Below are 19,171 nucleotides of genomic sequence, written 5' to 3' on the forward strand. Positions count from 1 at the left end.
AGAAACATGCCATTTAAAAACTAGATTCTGTATTTATCACTGTTAAATAGCTAACTACAAATTTAGTAATATAAATACTTAAACTTTATTAATATTCTCAAAGAATAAAATTGGGTTTGGTAAATATAGGTGACATATAACTAATAATGTCATAGAGATATGCTTAGTTATATTATAGTTATACAATATGCTTAACATCATGATATGTTTACCTAGACTTTTCCTATTTTAATGATGGAAAGTAATAACATTTAAACTCTTGTTTTATATGTACTGAAAGTAAGTCCTGTTTGGCCAGCATCACAAGATTCCTAGATGTCAGAATTAGAGACCTGCAATAATATGTCACTCTCAGAAATATTGCTTAATTAATTTGTTTATATTACACTTAAGAAAACAGTAAAATTTTCTAAATAACTTACAATATTAATCTATCAAGATTCATCAATCAAGCAAAGATATGACAGTCAGACAATGAAATCCTTGAAAAATACGGCAATTTTTTTAGGGTAAAAAAACTATCTGCTATCATGTTTAAAAAGTTTGATTTCTCCCTATTATTCTAACCAAAAAATCCCTGTTGTATTTATTTGGTTGTCTTAATTAGCATAAAATTTTTGTATTTATTTGCTGATTTTACAATTCAGTAAAACACAGAATTCTGGATTTACTTCTAGTGAGAAGTCATGAGACTAGACGTACACTTATGAAAGACAGTGCTACTTATCTATCATAAGTTGGATCTATTTTGTCTTTCAGAGTCCCAATGTTGCAGTACTTTATTTTCTTCATTCCAAAAATCAGAACATAATTTTAGAACTACTTTTTACTGATAATGTACAATATTCTTGAATCATGACCTAGCAGGAATGTTTCTTTGGTTCTAGTTAGTCATCTTTCTAGTGATTTAAAATTCCAGCATCTCCTCTAATCTTGTTACTGGATTTCTTAGAATATTTTTGCACAAAAAATAAATGGCTACATTTGAAACCTTCATTTGCTTATGGAAGCAATTTATTATTTTTCTGGCCCCCACACAGAATCTAACCTACATAAGGAAATCCCCAGAGTAAACCTACTCCTCTTAACGTATCTGCACACAGTAGAAAAGATGCAGCTTCCCTGTTTGCCTGATTGGGACTCTGATTACCTAAGTCAGGTTACCTTGAATGCTCTACTTTTACGACACTCTCCATTACCTAAGTGGGACTATTTTTCAATTTGTCCTTAGATGTCATGATAATGACAGAATAAAATATTACTAAGAAAGGGTCCTTTAGAATTTCAAAGTGGTTTTTAAAACTATTAATTCATATTGCCTGAATACGATTTTTGTAAATGCTTATATGAACCAAGAGTTCATATTGATCTTCATGTTAAATAAACACTACTCCAAGAACCACATTGGAAGTACAATGTGGTTGTACAACATTGGTAGTAGAAATTCCTTTTAGTTGTTTTTATATTTTACCTCCTGGCTTTCAATTCTTTAACAAATGCTCACAATCATACTTTGGGGTCCTGCACTATGGTTAAATGATGGGTAACACAAGCTTCTCCAAGTGGGCAAAGGGCAGGAAGGATGACCCTGGGAATTCAACCCCCCTCTGTAATGCTCAATTTCCAAATTACCAACCAATAAGGACATTTTGGAAATGTATCCTTTTAATTTGATTCTTCAAATTTTACATACATTAAAGCTAACTTCTGCAGTTTATTAAAGAAAACTACTGGATTATACAGGCAGTAGCTTGTCTGGTGATCACTATTATTGCATGTTAACAATAGTGACGTGCTGGCCTTGCCACAGACTCTCTCATCACACCTATGTGGGGCTCGATCCACAGGAGAGTTTCATGTGATGGGAGCTGGGTATTGATGAGCCACAGACAATGAGGTCCTCCTGATGGTGCCACTAACCACCTCCCTTCAGATGATGGAACTCAAGGTATATTAGTTAAAATGCAGAGCTTTGCTTCCTAGAAGGGATCAAACCTCACAAGAAACATGAAGGTAATTCATATATCCAGATCTCCAATGTTTGGGTTCAAAAACATCACAGGCTAGTTGGCCACATGAGACCTGCACTCAAATCACCCACCTGCCATACCAAGGCTCAGATACCACTGACAACCCATCATTAAAAATAGAAAGAAAGAGTATGAGAACAAAAATTTTCTGGAATGAGTCCTCAGAGAGAAAAACTATGTTCCCAGATTTCTTGCCCTCACTAGAAATTTCTTTGACACATCCTGTATTCTTTTGGGTATTTCTTTGGAAATTTCTATTCACTAGATCCGTCTGGCTAAGGACGCAGAAACCAATGTGTACAATAAAAATGATATCTTTGTTTTTCTACCCAGGAAGACACAGGCTTTGAGCTGTGTAACATTTGCAGGATACTGATATATACTGGTTAAAAAACAAACAAACAAACAAACAAAAAAAAAAACAGTTGGCTATTAAGCACGGTGGGAATAAAGAACCCAAACAAATTAAAATGCTGCATTGAATGGAAGGATACTGCAGTAAGAAATAAAAGAGAAATTTAGAAATTCCCTGTAGCAAGCTTTTTGATTGCCTGCCATGAATAACTGGCATGGGTACAGAAAAGAACTTGAAAAGCAGAGTGCTGATTTGATTCTATACCTTAACAAGGTTCAATTTGGCAAAAAGTAACTTTGTTAATAAAGCAGGATATACACAATATGAACAGCATAAGTCTTTGTAGCAAGGAAAATTTTTTAAAAAATCAAGTGCTTTCATTTACTGATAAATAAATACTAATTAAAACACTACAGAAATATAATTTTCCATCTAGCAAAAAAAAAATACACAAATGGATTCTAATACCCTCTGAAGACAAGGTAAGGTGTGAAAGTGCTCCAGAGCTATCTATCTACCCAACTAGTTATCTTTTGGGGGAGCCCAACCAACAATACATTAACCCAAGAGCTTTCAATTCTTTGATTTTAAATTTGAACTGGAGGATATTTTTTGTTTTCTTTTACTAAGAAAATAAACTGGCATTTGACCAGCAACATATAGAATGTTGCTTCACTGCAGGAATTAAGTGCAATGGGGAAAGAAGATAAATCACAGAACTTAGTGTTTAGTAAATTTTAGTATTTCCACTAGATGAAATGTCATGTTGCCAAATAGATAACAAGAAAGTCAGGCTTAGTTCCTTTTGTGCTGCTGTAACAGAATACTAAGACTGGGTAATTCATAAAGAACAGATTTCATTCTTATAGTTGAAGCTGAGAAGTCTAAGGTTGAGAGGCCTGCATCTAAGTCTAAGGAGAGAGCCTTCTTGCTGCATCATCCTAGGATGAGTAGCAGATGGGCAAGAAAGCATGAAAGCAGAGAGCAAGAAGGGCCCTAATTCACTAACAACACATAGTTGTGATTACCAATCCACTCCCATGATAATGACATGAATTATCAGAGAGGTAATGATTAATTACCTCTTACTCAGCCCCACTTCACATGCCATTGTTTTAAGGATTAAGTTAGGGGGACACATTCAGAGTCTACATTATGCACATCTGGGACATATATAATTGCTATGAGCATAAAACAAATTATTAAACCACAGTTTGAATGTTTTTGTCCTCTAAAATTCACATATTGAGACAATCATCAATGTAATAATATTAAGAGGTAGGACCTTTAGGAGGTGATTAAGTCATGAGGGTTGAGTTCTCAAGATGATTAGCATTCTTATCAAATAAGTGCAAGGTAGCCAGACACAATGGTACATGATTGTAATCCCAGTAACTCAGGAGACTGAGGGAGAAGGATCACAAGTTCAAGGCTAGCCTCAAATTAGTTATTCCCTAAGCAACTTAGCAAGACCTTGTCTCAAAATCAAAAATAAAAAAGGGCTGGGGAAGTAGCTCAGTGGTAAAGCATCCTTGGGTTTAATCCCAAGTATAAGAGAACAAAAACCTGCAACAACAAAATAAAACAAAAAATAAATAAAAAGAAAGAAAAGAAAGGCAGGTTGCCTTCCTCCTCTTTTCCCTTCTGTACCTCTTGCCATGTGAAGATACAATGTTCAAAGTGCCATCTTGGAAGCAGAGACAGGTGCCCTGAACAGATAGATATTGAACCTGCTGGGACCATGATCCTGGACTGCAAGCCTCCATAAACGTAAAAAATAAATTTCTATTCTTTAAAATTACCCAGTCTGTGGTGTTTTGTAATAGCAGCACAAACTGTCTAAGACACTATACTACTAAAACAATGTTCAAATGTGTTATTATTTAATAGAGAAGCTGTGAGTGGCTGCAAAATGAAAAAAAAGGTAGATCAAAATAGAAAATTCTGAAAATTTTTCTATTTGCTGAATCACCTTTTAATCATGTTTATACTGCTTCAAAGGCAAAACCCTGGTATTAAAAAGAGATCACTCCTATCCTTCTTCCCTATTCCACAGCAATGGAGATCCTAAATGGAAATGAACAGCTAAAGAGAGCACGGACAGGAGACTTGGATCAGCTGACTTGTACTGTATGTAAAGAATTATTTCAGGGAATTGTGTTAGCTTTTCATTGCTGTGACAAATACCCAAGGAAAACAGAGGAGAAAAAAAATTATTTTGGCTCAGAGTTTCAGTTCATGGTCAACTGGCTCCATTTTTTTGAGCCTGAGGTGACTCAGAACATTTCAGCAGAAAGGTGAGGTGGAGAAAAGCTTCTCAGCTCATAGCAGCCAGGAAGGAGAGACAGAGAAGAGAAAGGGGAAAAGAAGAAATGCCTTTCTTGGACATGAACCATGTCCCACATTTTCCACTACCTCTTGATAGTCCATTTAGCTATCAATGGACTCATCCACTGATGAGGCCAGAGCCCTCATGATCCAATCATTCCTAAAAGCCCTACTTCTGAACACTGATGCATTGACCAAGCCTTCAACACATGAGCCTTGGGGCACATTTCAAGTCCAAACCATAACAGAGAGAGAAGCCAGGATAAGTACTATGAAGAGATTATTTTAATAGTTCATCATGAATTCTATTCCTACTAATTTTATATTCTATTTCTATATATGCTATTCTATACAGCTCTGGCATTTGATCCAAGCTGACATTAAAATATCTGGACATTAATGATAATTAAATCTGCCTTTTAATCTGAAATCCACATTCTTTCTTTTAATATCAAATATATGCAATATAACTCAATTCTTTAAAAAAATATTTTTGGTCCTCTTCATTTGCCCAGTAAAACCAGAAAAGGCAGAAAGTTGACAATCTAATGTGAATATCATACTTTTGATTATTTCTCATCTTAATTTTAAAAGTAAAGTATAAAGACAACTTTGGAAGTGTTTGTACTAATTAACCCTGTGAATCTCTCCCCTCTGTTGGAAACTGAGGTTAATCTCCGTGGTTCATGTTGCATGCAAGGTTCTTCTCTAGCTGTCTGCATTAGCACTACTAAAGGATTATTTTAGGAACAGTCTTCTGTGGGATTTTGAATTGCAATATAAATTAGCACAAATTTTATCTTCTGAAAAAAATCTAAGCAAAGCCTTCACTGAAAAATGAAAGATTATGTTCAAGTTCCATTTTACTCTACATAATAGGAAAATTAAAGAATTTTCAAATAGATTTAAGTTCAGCACCTTTTATGGTGCATTAGGGCCTACATCTTAGTAAATATCTTCTGAAATTAACTAACAAAAGGTCTATTTATTTTGAATAATAGGAATAAAGTCAAACTATTTTAAAAATCAATGTTTCTTAACATTCTAACATGCCAATCAATGAATAGCAATATTAAACAGTTGTGTAACATTAACATGTTTCTTATACTACACCTGTCAAATTCTAAAATTGTCATAGAACATCTGTGAGAGTAATCTGCACAATATGATCATGTTCTCCAGCATTAAATGGAAGGTTTAATCATATTAACTTTTCATAAATTAATGCAGAGGTAAGAGTATATTTTCAGAGATTAAAGTTGAAAGTGTCTTCCTATTTGACCAGGTGCATCTAAGGATAACTCTGACCTTAAAGTAGGGTGAGATAAGAACACAGTCCAGGTGATGCCACTATGAACTCCTTAATGTTCTCTGAATACAGTAGGCTGTTTGCACTGCTGCTCTCCTTGGCTGGAAAACTCCTTCTCTGAGATGTGAGCACAACTCACTTCTTCATTTCACTTAATGAAACCCTCCCACTCCTATCAGAAGTTATACCTCTCTTCCCATCTTGTCACTGTTTGACTACTCTGATTCCATGTTTTTGGGTATTTATCCACCTGCCATATCACATATTTATCATCTATTTTCTCCCAATGCCATGCACACTATATGAAAGTCAGGACTTCACTTTTTCAATATAGTAACCCCAGCCACTAGATCAGCATTGGCACCTCGAGAGATCAGCATTGGCACCTAATTCATGCTCAATGGCCATTGATGATATGAATGAATAATGAATGAATGAAAGAATGGAAACAGACTGAATGAACATGAATTTATCAGAGGCAAGATCAATTCTCTGTTCCTAAAAGGTTATAAAATAATATTATGATCCATTCAGTTGCAGATAACATTTTCAATTAAGCTCTTAGTAAGATTGCAATAGTGCACAAGGTACACAGCAATTAAAATGAAGGGAAGCTGGGTGCAGTGGCACATGCCTGTAATCCTAGTGGCTCAGGAGGCTAAGACAGGAAGATCTTGAGTTCAAAGCCAGCCTCAGCAACAGCAAGGAGCTAAGCAACTCAGTGAGATCCTGTCTTCAAATCAAATATAAAATAGGGCTTAGACTGTGGTTCAGTGGTCAAGTGAGCCTGAGTTCAATCCTCAGTAACCACCCCCCCCCCAAAAAAAAGGGAAAAAATTCAGGCTATTTTTTCAATTACAAGGATGTAATGGCCCTTTCAGAGGAATAGTCATGTTACATTTCTTAAGCAAGACAGTGCTGTGTGGGGCTTCAAAACTAGTGAATGGCCATACCAAGTCAAAAGGAATTTCACAGATGAGAGGGTTGAATGGCCCCTCTCCCCTTTCCACTTCTACAACCCAATCCATCAAACCCCCATTCAAACATCACCGTCCCCTTGGAAAGTTTCCAGATCTAACCATCTCAAAGACATATTGTCCCTGTGAATTCATTCTTCAGCTGTAACTTTTCTAGGCCACTTGAATCTTTTATAGTTTGGGGGTTTTTTGGTGTGTGTATTGTTTTTAATCTTATTCCATTATTATTATGTTTTTGTTAGCTATTTTCTGTTCGTTCTTCATGCCTTATGTCTCCAAGACGAATGCCCCACTTTATGATGTTACACAGCAGGCTCTGAAGCACCATCTGCAAACTTTGGCATCAATTAAGCACCAAGTAAATTTGAATAAATAAGTAAACACCATATTCAAAATCTAAATGGCCCACTACTAAGAACTAAGTCTTGCAAGAGAAAACTTGCTCCCTACTCAGATTAAGATGAGGACTAAAATTCTGGCCCTGTTTTCCATCTATAAGGGTTTACTTCATCATGAATATGAGAGATGATTATGAAGAGGGACTTGACTTGGGGGTACCCACTCTCATTTCAGGCCTAAGTCTGATGAAACTACATTAAATTCACACACCTTTCTTGGCTGCCCAGACAGAGCACAGTTGTCTAAGACAAACCACCTGAATAGAACCTGTCAAAGATTTTACCTTGTCTTCTCAAGCATATTTTGTGAGCTCCTGGACCATCAATGATTTTGTCCAATGGAGGAAGGCAGCAGCATCCCCAGGGCAGCAGGGAGCCCATAGGACCTGTGCTCTAGGAATGGGAAGCACTGAATAGTGGAATGTCTATCAAGCTAGTGAGAAAAAGAGTATCACTGAGCTCTCTGAATTCAGCTCTTTCTAAGCAAATCCCTACAGTGAATAAGGAAGCACATTTTTTGCACCTAAAATACAAATATGGTTCATATAAATGCAAGAAGGATAAGATTCTGGGTCACCATGGTATAAATGTAGGCATGCATTCATTTGTCTGACTAAATTAGTATTCACTAAAAATATAAGTACTAAAACCAGAAAACATCAAAAATTTTATTCCAAATGCATCCACATCCTTTTGATGTTTCCAGTTTTGATTTCACGCAGCCCATATGCAGACAAGAACCACCAACTAACACGTGGACTAACAAATGCAAGCAAGGCAGGGAAGCTCACGTACCGATGCACTCCGCTGCTGCACATGATGATGTGGCAAGCTCCCAGCCTGTCGCACAGCTCAGAAGAAACTGACAGCAGACCAACTCCAGAGGCGCTGCAGGCTGTGTTTGCACAAGCAGCTGTGCGTTTTGATCTGATAAATGAGCCTACCAGTCGATAAAGTTCATCCAAAGCATTGAGAGGCCTCATTAGCTGCAGAAAAAAAAGTGAAGAACATAAAATTCAACATGTTTAGTAGAAGCCCTTTTTTAGATGGGAAGCAACTCACAGTTGTTACAGCTTTGAAAGTGCAGTCTAAACCAAAATTATTTTGTTATGGAGGTAACAGAGCTGGAGTCTACAAATGTTGCAATTACCCGCTGCTCAAGAAGAGCAGAAAAGCTGAGTAAGGAAGGTCTAGGAATAACAAGGCAGTGATAAATATAATTATCTATTCTTACCTTATCTACATAGGCAGCTTTGGATGTGGAGTTTGGTGGTGAATTTGATTTGTCCAAATAGAATGCCCTGTCAGAATCCAAAAAAAAAAGAAATCATGGTTGACTGGTAGAAAAAAATGTAAAATGCATCAGGATGTTCAACTTTTGTTGACTTCCTTTTAAAAAAAGAGAATAAAGCATTGAACCTAGGGTGAATGGGGTTGCACAAAAGTCCTCATTTATCCATTGCAGGGCAATTAAAGCTACCATCAGCTCTATTACATATTGTGTGGCCTCAGATAATTGTCTTTGCTCAGTTTCCTCATTTGTAATTTGGGAATAGTGTCAGCTTCTACTTCGTAACTGCCAAGAAAAGTAAACGAGATAATGTGGGAAAAGGCTTAGAACAGTACCTAAAACAGAGTGAGTGCTTTTTAATATTTATAATAATATTATTATGAAAGTTGAAGACATATGTTGTGACTACTGAAGAATATTTACTATGAAAATGTCAGATTATGAAACTAATATAAAAACTAATTTTAAACAGAATATTGAGTTGCTATTTTAATCAGTAAGCTATCTTCAGATAGGAAGCTATGCATTTTGAGAATGTACTGGCTCTTTTTTTTTAATCAGCAGAATGCAATAGGATAATATCTATTCTAAAATATGAAACTGCATCCTAGTGGCCTGCAATAATCCAAAAAATTATTACTGTATTTGCTTTGTTTTGCTTATGGCTCAATTCTCAACAAAAATTGTAAGGAAATGATCCATAAAGATGATGTGTTCAAGTTTTGACCTAGCATTTATTTTTTAAATTGTGGTAAAGATACCCATAACATAAAGCTTACCATTTTTAAGTGAACAGTTCAATAACACTAAATACATTCACATGAACCACTAGGTTAGCAATTTTTGCTGATATAAAATAATTTCCAAAATGTGATATTTAATATTAATTTAATATTAATATAACAAAATAAGTCCTATAATATTTGAGTTGTCATATTAGATATTCCAATAAATGTTGATCAGATTGGAGTTCTGAACACTTTTCAGATTTCCAAGTATTGGCCAATTATTATCAAATACATGGATAGTAACAGGCAAAAACAAAGAGGGAGAAATCTATGCCCAGTGCTTGCTTTTTCAGTCTCTCTCTCTCTCTCTCTCTCTCTCTCTCTATCACACACACACACACACACACACACACACACACACACTGCTAGTCCCATTATTATTAGTAGTATTGCTTAATTTTGTCTTTTTAAGATAAAGCAATATGGATGAATCTTATCTTAGATATAAATTAGGAAACTTTTAGAGTACCTTTCAAACAATAATTATGTTCATTCTTATTTAGAATTATTTTCTTCCTCTCTAAAATACAGATTCAACTCTTCTTCAAAAGAATTTGTACCAATTCAGCATCCAAAGTCAGCTGTTGCTCATTAGAATCCATTCTGAACTCCTAAGAGATTTATTTCAAGATACAGGTAACACTCTAAGCCGGAATCCCACAGCCACCCCTTGCCCCTGAGCACATCCACTGTGAGGAGCCTGGGAACTACAGGAAAGCCAGGCAGTGTGTGGCTCCAAAGATGGCTAGGAAGACATGAGCCACAGAGCACCATCAAGTGCCAGGAAATTAAGTCCCTATTACAGTCACTATATCGAGAGCGAAATCAAGGAGTTTGAGGAGTCATTAGAAAATTTTCAAGATTTTCCCCAGTGTCAGGAAAGCAACAATCCAAAGGAAATCAGTTATCAAAAAAGGAAGCAAAGCTTGGGTTGTGTGAGAGGGATAAAAACTCCAGTTGGTGACTCAGGAGGTACAGACAGTGTACCCCGCTAAGGAGTTTGGGTCTTAATCTAAGGGAGTTGGGAGGCAATGAAGGAAAAGTGCAATAGAAGGAAGGAGCCTCATTACAAGTTTTTGTTTGTTTGTTTGTTTCCAATTTGTATATAATTGTCAGCCATTTATGTTTCCTCTATTTACCTGCTCATATTTCTTACTTGTGTGTAGTCTTACACCATTTTTTTTCCTTTGGTACTGGAGATGAGTGAATCCAGGGACACTTAACCACTGAGCTACAGCCCCACCCCTCTTTTGTATTTTAATTTAGAGACAGGGTCTCACTGAGTTGCTTAGGGCCTTGTTACATTTCTGAGGCTGACTTTGGACTCATGATCCTCTTGCCTTAGCTTCCTAAACCAGTGGGATTACAGGTGTGAGCTGCCACGACTGGTCTATACATTTTTACACAGATTTTAGGTTTTACTTTTAAAATAAAGAATTAAATTTAATGACTTCTTAGAGTTTCTGCTCCTCTTTCCTGTTTTTTTTTTTTTTTTTTTTTTTTTTGGTTTTTAATCACACACATTCTTTGTAGGCTTTCTTCCCCAAGAACATTTTTTTAAGTTGATTATTTAATTCATATTCTCAGTCATTGTTTGCTTGTGGTATATTGTGGCAGAAAATTCTAGAATCCAAATTCATTGTAAATTTCCCCCCTCAATATTGCTCTTGGCATTTGTTTTCATTCTAATGGTCTTTAAAGGTGGTTTATTTTTTCTCTATTAACGTTTTCTTTTTATCCTCTAAAGTTTAACCAAAAAGTGTTCAGATATAGATTTATTTTTCTTTATCCAAATAGGTTCTCATAATGTCCTTTCTGACATTCTGAGATTTCTGACTTCCTTGAGGGGTCTCATCTTCAATTCTAAAGCAATAGCAGTTCTCTCTCTCACAGTTTCATCTTTGCCCCCATTGCTTCTGTTTTCTTCTTCTGGAACTTTCATTTGACACATGTCCACGTATTCTCAGGTATTCTCTCTCTCCCTCTTTCTCTTTCAACATGTACCACACTTTCTTTCTCTTAATATCTTATTTTCCCATTATTACAGTCTAGGTGATTTCCTCTGTAATATCTTTCTGTAATAACTTCTGGAATCTATCTTATCTCTGTGGCCCAAGAATGGAATTGAAATGCAAGAGATGAGTTATAGGCTGGGCTGAGGCCTCTGGCCTTCTGGGCTCTGGAGAAGGACAGAGCAGGCCAGGACAGCTTCTTCAGGATAATGGGAGATCAGTAACTCTTATCTCTGTGTCAAGCAGTTTATCCTTTCTATCAGAAACTTTATTCCAATGATTTTTTTTTCATTTCTAAGATTTCCACCTGTTCTTATTTTATTTCTGCTATTATAAGGTAAACTTCCTACTAGACTATAAACCCCCTACATGGATATTGATTTTATTTAGTTTTGTTTATTGCTGTATCTCTAGCACCTGTAATATGGTGGAAGTATACTATTATTGAGTATATGATCTCAAGAAATACTTCTAAGTAAACTATAATTAGATAACTGATTTTTGTTTGTTTTAAGACTTTCAGCCTTTCTTTATGGATGGCATTCCCTTGTTTACATTTTAAGCATCCATAATATACTCTGCCTGGCTGTTTCAATTTATCAAATTCTTCTAGGATGTATTTATTATAAATGGTCAGTTTTTATGGCTGTCTTTCTTACTGTCAGGTTTCTCCATGTGCTTTGGAATCACAGTTTGTAAGTTCCCTTGAAATGAGAATTTCTTTCATTTATTTTTATTTAGATTTTTTTTTTATACAGTTCTATTATTGGCTCTAGTGCCATCCTTCTCTTGAAAATGGTTTTGGTATCCATTTGGTGCCCAGAATCATACATCTGTAACCTCTTTGCCTCAGTGGTTTGAGTATGACATTGTGTTGACATCCAGATTATTAACAGCCCCATCACTAACCAGTGAGTGTCTGGTTCAGTTCCTAGTTAGTGCCCTGTTGGCCAACTCCTGGCATCTTAAACCCTGAGCACCATAGTAATGGCAGTCTCAAACAGTAGGAGGCAGCAGACTTCATCCTTCACTTAGACCCAGACAAGTGCTATATGCCCTGGTTTCAAATAGCAAGGCTAGCTCTGGACTTCCACACAGTATAAGGTAACACTGATCTCCCATTATCTGGAAGAAGCTGTCCTGGCCTGCTCTGTCCTTCTCCAAAGCCCAGAAGGCCAGAGGCCTTAGCCCAGCCTATAATTCGTCTCTTGAATTTCAATTCCATTCCTTGGCCACAGAGATAATAATTGTTTTTGAGTTCAGCTGTGACTTTAACTTCTGTCTTCATATTTTATCAAGGATGACCACACATGATTTTCCTCATTTTAAAAATGGATTTTGAAATTGTCTAACATATATAAGGCACATTATTGAAGATTAAATTAGTACATATGAGATGCTCAGCCCCGTGATTAACAAATAGGACTCATTCAATAGCACCATTATTCAAGTGCACAAAGGGGGAAATTAGTCTAGGAGGATTTTTAGACATAGTTAGGAATATAAAGCCAAAGACTTTCTTTCTGCTTTCTCCTGAGACCATCTCAAATATTTAAAAAATAGAGGTTAAAAAATGAAACTTAAGTTAGATATTTGAAATCTAGATTATTACATGATAAGTGCATAAATAGAAGTTTAGGTCTAAATAGAAAAAAAAATATTTTTAGGTCAAAGGAAAAAAGACTCATTTAAAGAGCTCATTGCATTAATTGTAGAAACTGCGGGTCTTCTAAACTTTGAATCATCTGGGGAGAAAAACATTCTATAAAAGAAGCCCATGGATCACTAGTGCCACCTAAGGAGAGCATTGCTACAGAAATTTGCCACCACTAGGCACACTCTTTCTTCTTTCTGAAAGAGATGTTTCTTTAAAAATAAAACAAACAACAACAATAACAAAAACCCCACAAAGTTGTCGCTGATTTAGACAGTTAAGAGCAGTTTAGATGAGGATGATGTGATTCTGCTATTATTCACTTACAACAGACTTGACAAAAATCTTCAAACATTTAATGGAGCAAAATCTTTAAAGAAAAAGTCCATATTTGATGAAAAGAAAATAAGTTATATAAATAACTTTTATAGGTTGGAAATGTAGCCCATATCAAGTAAAACTTTATTTAGAAACAATTACATCTTAAATGCTACATAACAAAACTGAAATACAAAAACCAGCTAATGATATATCTGTACAATTAAAAAAATTCTTAGGGCTGGGGATGTGGCTCAGGCGGTAGCGTGCTTGCCTGGCATGCGCGGGTGCTGGGTTCGATCCTCAGCACCACATAAAAATAAAATAAAGATGTTGTGTCCACCAAAAACTAAAAAATAAATATTAAAAAAAAATTCTCTCTCTCTCTCTTTAAAAAAAAAAAAATTCTTAGAAGATAAAGGCTTACTACAGGTTTAGAGTTGAAAACACTGACATCCATATTTGTGCCCGGGGTAAATCTTTGTTAATCCATAATAATGGAAGCACATTACAAATTATTAACAATTACCAATCCATGATTATGGAAATCGCATTAATAATTATTAATTAACAAATATTAATAAAATATTATAAAGTATACCAAAGTACTGATAAAGTCCAGAGAAGATAATAAGGAGTAATAGCCACTTCAACACTCCCATGCAATAATAACCAACACATTTTTTAAATTCTATTATTTGTTAAAGTAAGAATTTGGACTCAAGGATGAAATTAATTTGGGGTATTTTCATCAGAACAAAGGTTGTTCAGCCAAATATTTTACCAGCCAGAAGGTTTACAGGTATTCACAGAATTTCAATTATCATTTAGACTATGACAAACCATGGACAAGAAATAAATTCATAATGCACTATCCTTAATTACAAAAGTCTTGCAATGCCCTTAATCAAATTTTATGGGAAAAGTTAATGGAAAAATTGGATTAAAGCCAGAACTGACAGTAGTTTATTATGCTTCTGAGGTTAGTAAGAATGAAGTCATTGTCCTTTGTCTGAATACAGAAAACCTTATTAAGGCCATTTTGAATGTGTGCTGCTATTTTACCCAGGCTGAATGGTAGGTTTCCTTTCAGACTGATGTACATCAGGCTTCCCTGTCACAAGTTTGTAAATTAACTCTGCCACTTCAAACAAATATATTATGATACTATTTTTCATTTAGTTCTCATAGAATAAAATACCAACGAAGGAGGTGATAATAGCATGTGTTTTAGTAAGGAGTGTTATAAACATATTCACGTTAAATAATGACAATTAAATGAACCTTGTCTTGTTTTTCCTACCATCTAATAGCAAAGACAAGTACCCATGCATTTTTAATGGAAAGCAGATAATAGCAGGTAAATTAAAAGGTGCCAAGAGTTGCTGGGCATATAGAAGGAGGGCACATGAATAAGGTGTAAGAGTTGGACTTGGATGGCTGGATTAGGATTCTGACAGTCAAACAGGAAAGGGACATTTTAAGTAAAGGCAACACCATGAACCGCTCAGCACACATAGAATGGATGAAGCCAACTGGAATAAAGAGTGGGTTCAGGGAAGGGAAGGAGAGAAAACTCTGGAGAAGACTGGATACATGTTCTGAGAAAATAAAATAGCAAACTAAAAACCTATAGTTCATTTGTTAAGTAGTGAAGAAGGGCTACAAAAATGCAGGCTTAGCTAAGAGCTACAATAAAGAATTGGACAGGAAGAAATACTAACTCATAAAATTGAAAATTTAGGAAATTTGAGCTGCCTGAGATCCTAGAAGGGAAAAGAATCATTTAATACCAAGACCCTAGTAATATAATGAAGAGGGAATTGACACTTGCCATGAGAGAAAAACAAAACAAAACAAACAAAGTTTGTGGCACATTGAGATTAATTTACACAGAGTTATGCACGTTTATGTACTAATTTAACAGGAAACAGCTTCCTTAAAAAGGTAAATAGCATCTAGTTCAACAGGGTCAGGCTCATGCTCCAGGAATGGGATGATCAATTTTAATCAGTTTTTCACATAATGGGAGACAATGAAGCAGATTCATCTGAAATATTTAAAGCAAATTATTTTGTCATGGGAGAGAACCAAAAGTCACATCAATGACCAACCTTCTCATTTGGCAAACTTTCCCCCGCCCTTTCTCTGGGCAGCTTAGAGGCTATACAATTTTTAAGAGAGAAGATTAAGGCAAAAGAGTCTCTGATATTTTATAAATAAAAAGGAAGTACAGTTTTCAGCCTAGATCTTTGCTATATTCTTGCTTCTTCTCTAGATCATTGCTTATAAGATCGTTTCTATACTTATGATCATTTCCAGAAATTTTTCACTTGGTCAGACGAATATATATCTCCTAATACTGTATCCTATAAAAAATATTCTAAACTGTTACCAGGTTGTTTCTGTTTATTTTACAAGTATTTTGGATTTTAGTGATTACTCTGCATTTCAAAAAGAACTGTAATGGCATTTGGTCAATCATGCATACTGTTCACAGGATCAGGTAAGTCCTTATAATGCAGTTGAGCACAGGTGTGACTGGGTGTCTCATGGGTATTACTGTAGAACTGCTTTTGACTATCATGACACTTAAATTAGAAAAATAAATAAACTATAGGACATCTCGTGAAACACCACTGTTCTCTTGTATAAATGAAAATCACTAGACAGGTTCAATTTATCGCCACACACAGTAAAAAAAAAAAAAAAATACAGGCTGAGTGGAAAAGTGGGAGAATGTTAATTTGCACCTCCATTCCATCCATTTTTTGTGCCCCTAAGCATTAGTCTTGGTAAACTTACATGAACAGAAAATCTGTACTTAGGACTATCTTCGATTTGTCTGTCATAAAGGTTTTACTGCCAATATCCATTTTCAGCTTCATTTCCCAATCTTGAGTGTTCCATGTTGGGGGAAAAAAAAATGCTACAAAGTTAACAAGAAAGGCCACAGGTGTGACCAGAGAGAAAACCTTTCATATAGATGATGGATAGATAGCATTCTCCAACTTCTTTTGTGTTCTGAAAATGTAATTATTGTGTCAGACACAGTGGAGATATGCATTACTCCATACTATGGTCAATAATCTCATTTCAGTCTCTGTCTTGAGCTCCTACGGTGAGTGACCTGACTGGATTGAAATCCCATTCTCTGCTTTACAAACATCCTCTTATTCCACATTGATCTTTGCTCTTCCTTTCATGAATCTGCTAAGGTGGACGCACCTTTTTCCTGTACCCACTATATGTACCTATTACCACAGATATCATCTATGCTAAAACACTCATATATACTTATTTTCCAATGACAAAACAATGCTCTGTGATTATGGAACACAATCTCTATGGAAATGGAGAGAAAAAGAAACAAATCCTTTAAAGTAAGAAAGCCTTTCTAAACAATGTTTACCTATACTGTATGAAACACACCTCATCATACCCAGGAAGAATATTAAAGTCCGTGGCATTTTATTTTTTATATAACTATTTAATTTAATAATTATGTTTCAAGGTAATCTTTGATTTGAAAATAACAAGCTAACTATTTAGGTTTAAAATCATAAAAGTCTTACAAAGACACTATTGATAATATTATTATATTGTTATAATATTATTTTACAATAACATTAGAATAATAATAATAACATATTAGTAGTAGCAGTGATGGGTCTGTTCCTTTTCTATCACTTCTTTCTCTGTATACCTTCTGTAACTAAAATACCGTCTGTTTTTAGGATTACCTACATAAAGTACAAAGATAACCAATTTATTGCTTTACTTTAAAATCATTTAGACGGAACATGGTGGAGCATGCCTGTAACCCCAGAAATTCAGGAGGCTGAGGCATGAGGAAGGCAAATTCAAGACCAGCCTCAGCAACTTAGCAAGACCATCAACAATTTAGTGAGACTCTGTCTCAAAATTTAAAAGAAAAAAAATAAGAAGAGCTACAAATGTGGTTCAGTGGTTAGGCAACCCTGGGTTTAATCCCCAGTACCCAAAATGTGAAATAAAGCCAGGCCTTAGAAGGTTTTCCTAATGATCTACCAATAGATTTTCCATCCCATGTCTCAGGACTGTGCTCTGCCTTGCTCATGCCCTGCCCCCACAACACACCATACACGAATTATAAGCTTCCCCACCGATTTGCATATTGTTCTCTCTTGCTTGGAATTCCCTCTCACCTTCTTCTGCTTGGCAAAATTATACTGATCCTATAAAGCCCAGCTCAAATATGAAATCTTGAGAACTCTACTGAAATAAATTATCTCATCCTATTATTCTAGGTTGAACTCATTTTGTTGCTTGTGCTAAATTATGTACTTTTATGTTGTTGTTGGACCAAGGACTGAACTCAGGGATGATTTTAACCACTGAGCCACATCCCCAGACCTATTTAAAAAATTTTTTTTTGGAGACAGGGCCTCACAAAGTTAGCGAGCTGGCTTTAAACTTGTGATCCTCCCAAGCCCCTGAGATTACAAGCATGTGCCACCACATCCAACAGCTAAATTATATACTTTTCATGGGCACAAAACTCTTCTGACACATGCCATATATCTAATATTTGATGTAGTAATGAACTGAATTGGACTTTTATTTTACAGGAGCTAGGGTATATAAAAGTTGGAGTTACCATACTATAAAGCAACTAAATATACCTACCTGAAAGAGGAAAAGAAATACATTAAAATTTTTAATTATAAAGATGGCTAAATAATCATTACAAATATTTTTAAAAGGTTTTTTTTTTGTTGATGCAAGAGAAATTCTTAGTCTTACAAGTATTAGGCTGCGACTCAATTAGCATTGAAACCTAATACTTAAACAATCATCAGAACTTAACATTAGTGAGCAAGGATGTTTGACAACCTCTACTTCAGAGAGTGACAACTATAATCAAGAGGAAAAATTCTCTAGCAACCTATGTCAGCACTGTTCTACCTATAAATGACTCTAGCAAATGATACAGCAAAATTCTTTTTCCGTTCTAAAGATGAAGAGATGAAAATAAATATGGTTATCTTCTATAACACCAAGCATTTTGTGTATCTTAATTCTTAGCTTGTATACTCTGCACCAGAATCTATACAAAGATGAGTTATCATTTATTTGGCCAAATTCAAGGTTCTTAAATATAGAACCCTTACATATAGTAAGTCATTCAATGCTAGTTGTTGTATTTATTAGTAGTAGTAGTAGTAATAGTAGTATTACCAGGAATTAAATTCAGAGGCACTCAACCACTGAGCCACATCTCCAGCCCTATTTTGTATTTTATTTAGAGACAGGGTCTCACTGAGTTGCTTAGTACCCTGCTTTTGCTAAGGCTGACTTTGAACTCATGATCCTCCTGCCTCAGCTTCCTGAGCCGCTGGGATTCCTGGTATGTGCCACTGCACCTGGCTTCAATCCTAGTTATTATTCATTATCCAAGACCCATTTTCAGCATTACTTCCTTTCTCAAGCTTTCTAGTTAATCTTTAGTCACCGGCTTTTCCATATACCCCAGCACCCTCTACCTCTCTTAACTTCATTATCTCCAGTTTTATATCTGTGGGATTTGTTCACGTTTCTCTCCCCATTATACTATCAGCACCTTGAAGTTACCTATCACTTCAGAATGCCAGGAACACAGTGAGTGTTCAACATATTTTGTTTGAATAAATAAGTGAATAATTAATTCTAAAATGCATTCATGAAAGTCA

The 19,171-nt window shown here is 35.4% G+C and overlaps 1 protein-coding gene across 1 annotated transcript in view; it reads right to left on the bottom strand.

Annotated features, from left to right (window-relative positions):
- The window catches only part of Prex2 (phosphatidylinositol-3,4,5-trisphosphate dependent Rac exchange factor 2), a 271,955-nt gene that overhangs the window by 30,565 nt on the left and 222,219 nt on the right, over positions 1-19,171 (bottom strand). Inside the window, exons 36-37 of the mRNA XM_015485816.2 lie at positions 8,632-8,698; positions 8,193-8,383 (exon numbers count right to left, since the gene is read on the bottom strand). Of these exons, the coding sequence (XP_015341302.1) occupies positions 8,193-8,383; positions 8,632-8,698 (258 nt within the window). The remainder of the gene's footprint in view (positions 1-8,192; positions 8,384-8,631; positions 8,699-19,171) is intronic.

This window comes from Marmota marmota, unplaced genomic scaffold (genome assembly GCF_001458135.2).
Source record: "Marmota marmota marmota unplaced genomic scaffold, marMar, whole genome shotgun sequence".
NCBI lineage: Eukaryota > Metazoa > Chordata > Mammalia > Rodentia > Sciuridae > Marmota > Marmota marmota.